Source organism: Emiliania huxleyi (assembly GCF_000372725.1).
Source record: "Emiliania huxleyi CCMP1516 unplaced genomic scaffold EMIHUscaffold_88, whole genome shotgun sequence".
NCBI classification, from domain to species: domain Eukaryota; phylum Haptophyta; order Isochrysidales; family Noelaerhabdaceae; genus Emiliania; species Emiliania huxleyi.
In genome coordinates, this window is record NW_005195441.1 from 304,140 (window position 1) to 313,553 (window position 9,414).

The 9,414-nt window shown below is 62.5% G+C and overlaps 2 protein-coding genes across 2 annotated transcripts; both read left to right on the forward strand.

Moving 5' to 3' along the window:
* Positions 1-1,372: 1,372 nt before the first annotated feature.
* EMIHUDRAFT_219899 (hypothetical protein) lies at positions 1,373-2,482 on the forward strand (the record flags this gene model as incomplete). The annotated part of the gene is made up of 2 exons (XM_005758170.1): positions 1,373-2,202; positions 2,311-2,482. 2 exons carry the CDS (start codon positions 1,373-1,375, stop codon positions 2,480-2,482), a joined length of 1,002 nt encoding a protein of 333 aa, XP_005758227.1.
* A 253-nt stretch (positions 2,483-2,735) lies between these two features.
* EMIHUDRAFT_219900 (hypothetical protein) lies at positions 2,736-4,823 on the forward strand (the record flags this gene model as incomplete). The annotated part of the gene is made up of 1 exon (XM_005758171.1): positions 2,736-4,823. One exon carries the CDS (start codon positions 2,736-2,738, stop codon positions 4,821-4,823), a length of 2,088 nt encoding a protein of 695 aa, XP_005758228.1.
* Between the last annotated feature and the right edge of the window lie 4,591 nt (positions 4,824-9,414).

Here is a 9,414-nt window from a genome sequence, read left to right on the forward strand (position 1 = left end):
CGCTGGCGCTCTTTGTGTTAGCCGTTCGCTGCGCCAGGGCGAGTACATCGGGATCCTGTACCGGTGCAGCGAGGGGCGTGCCCATGACGAGTCCACTGGGGAGGGAAGGGCACGTCCGTGACGCGTCCACTGCCGCGTGCCGCGAGGTGGAACAACCTGAGCGGGACGTACAAGGGCGAGGACGAAAAGTGCTACCAGACCGGAATCTCGACGAGTGGGAGGGGGCTGGACACGGCCGCGACACGGCCACGACGCGTCCACGACGCGTCTCCGTAGGTCTGCCGCTCGACAGGTTCTGGGCGCTGCACGCGGGGCCGAGGGACCCAAAGGACACGGACGCGGCGCGCTACCTGTCCTCGCACGGAGTGCTGCTGCGGCGCCGCGCCGCTCTCTCCTCTCCGCGACGCTGACCTCGAGAGGCGGCAGATCTCACCGACGTGCGACCGAGGCGTAGGCGCGCGCTGCTCCTCTCCGACGCCGACTTTGAGCAGGTGCGTCGGCAGTGGGACGGGTGCGTGCGGGCGCTCTGCCGCGACGACCAGTTCGCCTCCGCCACGCACGAGCGGCTCATCGCCGCGTCGGACGAGCGGTGCGACGCGGTGGGGCGATACGGCTACCTGTCGCTCGTCAGCGAGGCGGGCAACGCGATGGCCAGCGCCGACGCCGACGGCGAGGCGGGTGCGGCGGCGGCGGAGTCGTCGCAGACGGTGCAGCTGAGCAGGACCATCACCGCGAGCATGCTGCACGTCGCGCGGCGAAACTCGCGGGGCGGGTGACCGCGGAGGTACAGTGGACTCAGAGTTTGTGCGGGCTGTGGCCGCGCGTACTAGGTTTATTTCGTTGTGTAGCCATCTCTCATCATATAACACCTGCGGCCCAGCCTCTTGGTCTTGACCCGACCCACCCGCGCTCTCGCCACCCCGCACCCGGTGCTCCGGAGTCGCCAGTCCGCGCGCCTCCGCCCCCTCCCACCGGAAAATAGTTTCCCAAGGTAACATCGGCGCCTCGCCACACGAAAGGAAAGGGGCGCAGAACCGAACAATGACGTGTGAGTGTTAGAGTTGTTTGGTATTGGGTATTGCTAAAAATCTCTCAACGGTGGCATAAAGTGAATGATACAACTGCGCTGCCCGATCCCCTACCTGCCCCGGGTGTGAAACCCACACTGCCCTACCCTGCCCAGACCACACTGCCGAGGTGTGAATAACCGGCCGCTCGCGAGGTCTCGGAGAAACTTGTAGCCCGCGTACATGCATGTGGTGTGTCGCGGTCGCCCAGCCCAATGGCCGCGGCCGCTGAGTATAACCAATCGACGCTGCGATCCTGCACAGGTGCCGCACCTATCGGCATGGCTGCACGCAGTGCTGCATCCATGCAAAGTGAGAGTGCGAGCACTTCTCGGCACTTCTTTGCGGTCGGCGCTGTCCTAAAGAATGAGGCGCACAGCATAAAGGAGTGGCTTCATCACTATGTGAACGAGGGCGCGTCCGCCTTCATTTTTCTCGACGACAATAGCACAGACGCATCAGTGTCCATCGCACAGCAGTTCTTTGCCGCCACTCCTCGCATTTCCAGCGTTTTCATTCCACGGAACGCTGCTAAACATCGCTACGTGCAGCCACAGTTCTATAGTGAGCTTAAGGCGTACGTTGAGCAGATGGGCGTGGAATGGCTACTCGTGGCTGACTTGGACGAGTTTGCTTACTGCCGGCTCGAAAACGTCCCGATCCGCGAGATGCTGCGCCGCGATCGGTATCGAGGCGCAGACCTGGTGCACCTGCCGTGGCTCGTCTTCGGTGCCAATGGGCTCGAGCGCACTCCGCGCTCTCTCGTACAGTCGTTCACCCGCCGCGCAGACTACGACGGTCAGGTATCCTGGTGGGCTGGCCCGAAGCACCACGACGTCAGCCGCACTCGATGGAAATGGATCGCGCGAGGCCGTTCAGTGTCGGACTTTGGCATCCACAATTGCGAGCTCCAGAAGGGCAGGCGTGCCATCTGTTCCATGACCAACTGTCCGCCGAGGATGAGCGAGGCGATCGTCAACAAGTTTGACATCGTCGTGAATCATTATCAGGTCCAGAGCCGCGAGTATTGGAGGGTGAAAATGGCGCGAGGTGACTCCAAGGGCGTCAAAAACGTTGGTGCGTTGAGTCGGACGATGGTGTGGTTCAATGAGCACAACAAGCACTGCAATGCGCTGTGCGACGACACGCTTGCGCGTCGGAGACAGCACGTGTATCTCCAACAGCCGAGAAGGAGGTGCTCTGGCTCTGCTTCGAGGACCTGAAGGAGGACTTGCCTCGCGAGGTGCGCCGCATCGCCGCCTGGCTACGACGCCGACGGCGCAGACGCGCCGCGGGTCGAGGCGGCGACGGCCAACTCGAGCTTCGAGTTCATGCGGTCGCACGGCGCGCAGTTCGACGAGCACTTCACGTTCGCCAGGCGGCGCGACGCCATGAAGAATAAAAGAGTGTGGTAGCTCCTTCTGCAACGGCGACGACCCGCAGCACACGTGCGAGGCGTGCTACTGCCCAGGCGACCTGGACGCCAGCACTGCGGCCGGGCAACGGTACCAGGCCGCGTGCTCCTGCTCCGGCGGCGGCGGCGGCGGCGAGGAGGGCGAATCCGGCGAAGGTTCGCCCTCGACGTCGCCGTCGCCACCTCCGCCGTCGGCCACGCCCTCCGCGTCGCCGTCACCCCCAACTGTAGCGGTTTCGCACTCAATCCTGCACATGGGTGGGGGTCACGCTCCGGCGGAGTGGTCGACCGACGCCCCTGGCTTGTACGGTTGGTCCTACTACATCCGGGCGTTCAACCTCTTGCGAGAGCAGCCGACGTCGGAGCTCGGGTGGGGGCAGTGGACCAAGCCTGGCGGCCACTCGGAAAGCATCATCGAGGTTTGCGGCCTCCACCCCGGAGGCTTTGTCTGCGATCCGTGCGAGGCGTGCAGGTCGGAAGGCAGCTGTAGTGATCCAGTTACTGGCGAGCTTGCGCCGGTAAGCAGCGGCTGCCAGGACCCGACGCTGGAGGACCCGACGCTGGCCAACTGCGGCAATCCGACCGACTACAGCAAGACTGAGCAGTGCGCATTCTGGGAATGCGGCACGGATACCAAAGGCGGCGTGCGTGGCTCCATTGAGGGTGGGATGGGGTACTGGATGTACACGCTTGAGACTCCGAACGTCAAGTGGATGCTGCCCGGCGCAACCAACGCGAACTACGAGATATTCGCGGGCACGTTCCTCGGCGACCGACCCCAGCTTTGCTCTGTCCTCGGCGGCGCCGTCCGCGTGAGCAACCGCCTGCTGGTGCCGAACGACTTCGTCACCTTTGCGGGCGGCGACCCCGATGGGTTCCTAGGATATATGCTGACCAAGACGCCCCTCGGCAAGCGATCCGCGAATGACACTGCAAACTACTGGACGATTGTCATCGACGCGGCCAACTTTGCCGGACCTGTGATGTACACTGCGGCCTGGTTCTGGGACAGCCGCATCAACTGGCACCCCAAATCAATCTCGTGGTCCGACCCGCGCGTCAACATCGGGTATATTGCCCAAGGCTTCGAGGGATCCATCGGCGCGTTCACCGCGCAGCAAGGCGGCTCGCAGTACTGGCGCACCACTCGATGGGCGGTACCGCGCGACCGCTTCAGCCCGAGCTCTTCGCCCAACACCTCGACGCTCTTCACGGGCCACTCTCAGTTCAACACCGACTGGGCGGCGGACGCTCTTGAGCCCATCTTGAGCGGGGCGGGTCTGGCCAGCGAGCGGAGTCACGCCGTCGTGCAGCAGCGGTCCGCCACGGCGGGCGCGAAGCCCGAGTGCAAAACGCCGCCGACGGGCGAGGGTGGCATGTCTGTGTGGCACGATGGCGGGACTGCCGAGGTCCTGTGGAAGGGATTCGGCATCGGCAGCGCTTTCGACCAAGCGCAGTCTGAAGCGGCGCACTGCGCGTCGGCGCTCTCACTCAATCCCTCGCATGAGGCCCTGTCATGCGACGAACAACGGTGTGAGGCGGCGGCGTTCCTGCAGGGAGGTCTCAGCGACTCGGACCCTCCCGTCGTCATCCCGGCCGAGGCTGTACCGTCCGAAGTCAAGACGGGGTTCGATGCAGCAACCTTTGAGCCGACCAAGCGCAATGACGGCAGCTACCTCGGACCGCCCGCTGCGACGGAGGCGGCGTGCTTTGACCTGCCGGCTAGCCCCACCATGTACTGCACCGTCACCACAAGCAAGGCTTGGATCGGCTGGCGGTGGTACAAGTTTGTCGATCAGCCGGAGCTCTATATGGTCTTCGAGTCGCTTCCGGACGATGGAACTCGGCAGGCGGCGCGCGAGTACATGCAGGCGAGGATCGAGAGGCTCCATCGCCAGCAGGAGGCCGACGGCACCGGGAGGTGGTTCGCCCCACCGCAGGGCGACGATGCGCTTCCCGCCGACAAGGTGTCGATCGATCCCGCCTTGCTGCTGACGCCGCCGGCCGGCTTCGAGTATGGCTACGTGCCGGTCGCTGTCTATCAGCGGCCGCGCGTCAAGCCGGCCGAGTGCGATGTCGAGGTCAATGTCGCTGACCCTCGGCCGGAGCCGCACCCCGAGTCTTACTGGGAGGACTGCACCAGCTCCTCGGGCATTCGCAATCCGAATTGCAACAGGCCTGCGGGTAGCTACGAGGTCGAGACCTGCTCCGCAAACAACGAGTCACGAGCCGCGTTCAACTACCCAGGCCGTATCTATGGCTACTGGCCAGGCGGAAGCCAAGACGACCGCGTGCCTCTCGACGTCCCAACTCGCGACAGCCTACCAACCCGTGCTGCCTAACCTTCCCCGCCGAGGCAGTTCGCCCCTTCACTTCCCCCGTTTGTCTGCTTCGCTTTGGACTCTAGTCTGGACTCTGCACAGCGCTCAATGTGTCCACACAGCGGCGTTCCGCGCTCTCCCCCCTCCGACTCCACTCTGACTGTTTCCGGCCTTGACCCGCGTGTGTGTCCCGCGCGCGAAAGAGGACGGAACCGGGGTCTGAGGCGTGCCGTCGTCCCCCTCGACGGCTCGACGGTCGACGCCCCTCCCCACTGTTGAGCGGCAGCTCTCGCGGGGTCTCGCGCCGGTCTCGACACACTGGGTCCGACACCGATCACCGTACTCTATCGTACTCTCTCTCGTGGTCTCGCTGCATGTTGGTTTGTAGTGTACGTGCGTAACCGTATGTATTGGCGCTCTGTGCCCTGGCTATCGTCTATCGAAAGCGCCGCGCGGCCCCCGCGCCGCCGCGCCGGCCGCCGCACACGAACCATGTTACTGGGCTGGGTTTTTTTAGGCATTGTGGGGTTGGCACTCCCATCGACCCTCATGACCTCCTGCGGTCTCTGAGATGGACACCAGTGGGTGTGGGACCACAGCCAGGATACACTCGAAGGCTGGGTAAGCAGTAGAGGTCGATACTCGACGCGTCCCACATGGTCTGTGTCGCTGTCGGCACGCTGTCGACAGGACGTCGAGCGACACCGGTGGCAGTGCCACCCAGGAGTGGTCGGGCGGTCTCCCGTCATGAGAGAGCCACCATGTGATCCGTATGGTGATTCCTGACAACCGCCTCAGTCAACTTTCGTCACAGTTCTCGCTCTGAGAGGAGCTGCGGGTCAGTTCGACAGCTGGAGCTGTGTCGCCGGATTGCGGCGGCCTGCCTCCGGAGGTGCCTCTAGGTGGACATTTTTTGGTCACCGTGAGAGAACGCGTTCGAATTTTCACTCCGGAACTTCAACTCCGCACGCGCACCGGCCAGGGCTACAATAGTGCCAGTGAGGCGGAGGCGCGAGTCGGAAGCAAGTGTTCCCGTCATTTTCCTACCTGTGAATAAAGTGGAGCTCCGAGATAGCGCGAGATCGCCCGAGATCGCGCGGCGCGGCCCGAGATCGCCCGAGATCGCGCGGCGCGGCCCGGGGCGGAGTGGATGGGTTGGGAGCGAGGGGGCGGAAGTGTTCAGTGCGGTAGATGGCGAGCTCGGGGCGCGTGAGCCGGACTTGTGAGCCGGACCACCTCCTCTTGTTCCCTGCGTTGTTGAGCCAGGACTCAACATACTCGGGCTTGCTCATCCCAAACTGTCACTCCCCTTTCTCCCGGCCGGGGTGGGGCGCGCGCGCGGGCGGCGGGTGTGCGGCGGGTGTGCGGGATGTCTGTGGGCCCGAGAGCGATATGCCATGTCCGCCTTGCGTTTGTTTCATAACATCGAAGGCTAAGCTCATAAATAAAACGGGCAAACTCAGAAAACTCTGTGACGGACGGACGGAAAAACACCCCCTTCTATGCCTGACCCTGGGCATGGTCTCTCTGGGGGTGAGCTGGGTCGGCCACCTCCGGGGCTGCAACTCGCACGGTGGGTCCGCTTCCGGGCGAGCATCCGAGGCCTGCGGTTGTCCTTTCGCTGGGCGCGACCGCCATGGAGATCCCCTGCACACAGATCTGTGTTTTTGGCGACTATTGCTCGCTCTCTGTGCAATCGCGACGCCAGAGGCCGTGCTTGGAGAATGGGTCGCGATGCTGCTGCGACAGTGGATTGAGCCGCTCCGCAAGCTCCATCGGTGAGCTGCGGTGGCGCGCCAGCCGCTTCATGCATAGCTCTCGGGCGAGCTGCCGCAAACGCGTTTCCGTCCGCCCGTTTCATCGAGTTTGCCCGAGTGGTAAAATGCAATCGAATTTGCCCGAACTTTGCTTTGCCGATCAAAAGCGCCCTTCCTTTGCTTTTTAGCCGCCGAAATTTAGCTGGCTGTTTTTTCTTTATAGGCGTCTGCAACTTCCAAGCTGCGTATTCTTCTTGTATTATCGTCGAGTAGTGCAGGTACTCCGTGGGGGCAGTATGTATTCTTGTAAGATGTGCGTATTCTCGTCTCACTGGCTCCGAGTAGAAAAAGAAAGAAAACTAGTGTCTGGTGTTTACTAGCTCCGAGTAGAGGGGGCGTTCCGCCGCTAGGGGACACCCAAAGCGCAGAACTAACCCTCGGAGACCCGTGTTTACTTTAAGGCCCTTGCCCTGCGAATGCGCGCCCCCCCCTAGCTAGGGGTCAGGGCTCTCTAGCCCGTAGCCCGATGCCGATCATCCGGCCCGCTGGATGCGCTTCTCAGCTCACCGGCCCTGGATGTGAGGTTGCCGACTGCACTCCAAGGCTAGTTCCATTTCAGATTCCATTTCACTGTGGCACAGCTCGCGTTACAAAACCTTGATTTTGACCATTGCGCGAAAAAGGTACATCTCGGTGCCTTCCAGAGGCAGCTGCGACCCCGCCGAGTAGACGGCGGCACACAGCAGGTGGCGCGGTGTGACGCCGTCCACTCAGCGGGGTCGCAGCTGCCTTCTGCGCGTCCTGTGGATGTACCTTTGTCGCGCGCCGGAGATGACTCGACGCCGCTGAGATCGGAGATTCAAGCTCTGACAGGTCGCACGTCGCTCCTTTGACGCCGACGTGACTCACCCGTGCAGATCACATCAGGACACGGTCTCGACGCGCTCGGTACGACGCCTGCGACCCGTATCGGGTCAGGTGGCACGACGCTCATCGCGCCTACCAGCGCTGCCGTGCAGGCTGCCACGACAAGGTCGAGCACGCTTCTATACGCTCGCCGAGCCTTCCTTTCCATCCCATTTGGCAGCCTGGGAACGGTGGCGGTCAGAGGCAAAGCATACGAGGGGTGGTGGAACCACATGTCGCGGCTACTGCCGGCTCGACCCCACGATAGCCTCCGAAGGCTGACTTTGAGGCACCATCATCGGACGACGTCGGCGAGTTGAGTCGCGCTCGCGGTAGCCAGATGACCTCTCATACTAGTATCATCGGCCATGGCCGCAGGAAGCTCGGGGGAGGGCGCTGGGAGCAACACGGAGCTCCGTTGGACGTTTTCAAGATTAGCGTGTCAGAGTGAATTGGACGACTAGCCCAAGTAAGGTAAGGTAAGGTAAACTTCTCCACACACACGAGGTGGTGGGGCAAGGGGGGGCAACCCTCGCGTCTCCACGTCTGACGACAGGAGCCCCACGGCATTCAAAGTGCAAGGCCCAGTGCGCGTGGGTGAGCGGTGTGTGTGTGTGTGTGTGTGTGTGTGTGTGTGTGTGTGTGTGTGTGTGTGTGTGTGTGTGTGTGTGTGTGTGTGTGTGTGTGTGTGTGTGTGTGTGTGTGTGTGTGTGTCTCACGTCACTGCATCCTCCGCCGGTTCTTCCCGTCGCCTCTTCTTTGTTCGAATGTTTTTCAATCCATCCTTCATGAAGCCCTCCCATGTAGCTAGCGTTCTTGGCGAATGTCTCGAAATGGCCAGCAGGCGCTGTCTGCTCGCGGTCTGTGCGGGCCGCTCGTCCTCCTCGCCCTTCTTTCGTCCTCCCGTCCCTCCCCTCCACCATGGCCTTCTCGGCACTTCTTTCTCCATCCGCCTCGCCCTGCCTTTTCGCATCGTGCCGTTCGCCCTCCATTCGGTGACCTCCATGGCTGTCCGCCCCTTTTTGGGTGGCGCTCTCGATACGGTTGCGTCAACCTCGACGTCGCTGTCGCCCTCCCCGTCCCCGCCGGCGTCCGTGCCTCGGTTCGCTTCATCGGTAGCGTCTCCGTTGTTCCCTCGTGCCCCGCCGTCGCCCTCTCTGCTCGGGCCGTTAGCGATTTCGCTCCTCCTGCGTGTCGCCCCTCCGTCCCCTCCCCTTTCTTCGTCGTCATCGTCGCTGTCGCGAAAGCCCTCCGGTCCCTCGATTCCCTCGCCTATCCCCTCCGCTGCGTCGTCCCAGTTTATATCCTCATCCTCTGCGCACGTCGCGTTGGCTTCCTCTCTCCCCCTTTCCTCCCTGCCCCTCTCGCTGTCTGGTGTTAATGGACCCCCTTCCTCTCCCTCGCCACCGTCACCGTCTCCGTCCCCGTCGCTACCGCCCTCCATGCCCGCCGCCCTTTGTTTCACACTCGTCTCTGCCATGTCCGCCGTCGCCGCCGTCCTGTCTGCTGCGCTCTGTGCTCCGTGGTACAGTCTCTTATTATTGCTCAGGATTAGCTCACGCACCAGGACAGCCTCCTGCTCGTTATTTTGGCTTGCCGATATGCATCCAAAGTTCCACGCTAGCTCCTCCTTCGTCACGTCTATCTTTTTGCAGTATCTCGCGAATGCCGTCCGCGCTTGCTGGGGTGTTATTGCGTTCGGATCCGCCCTGGTCCCCGCCCTGTATCCCATCTTCTTGCGGTGGCTCCTGTATGAGTCCCCATATGACCATGTGATTTCTTGGCCTTCCTTGACTCCCCTTTCTGCAAAAGGAACCAATTACCTTGCCCGGCTTCCTTTGCCTTAATTGGAATCCCCCCCCAAAAACGAACAAAATGGCATCCGCCCCTCCGGCCCTCGGTTTCGCGCCAATTCCAAAGCTTGCCAGGCGCAATTCAAAATTTACCCC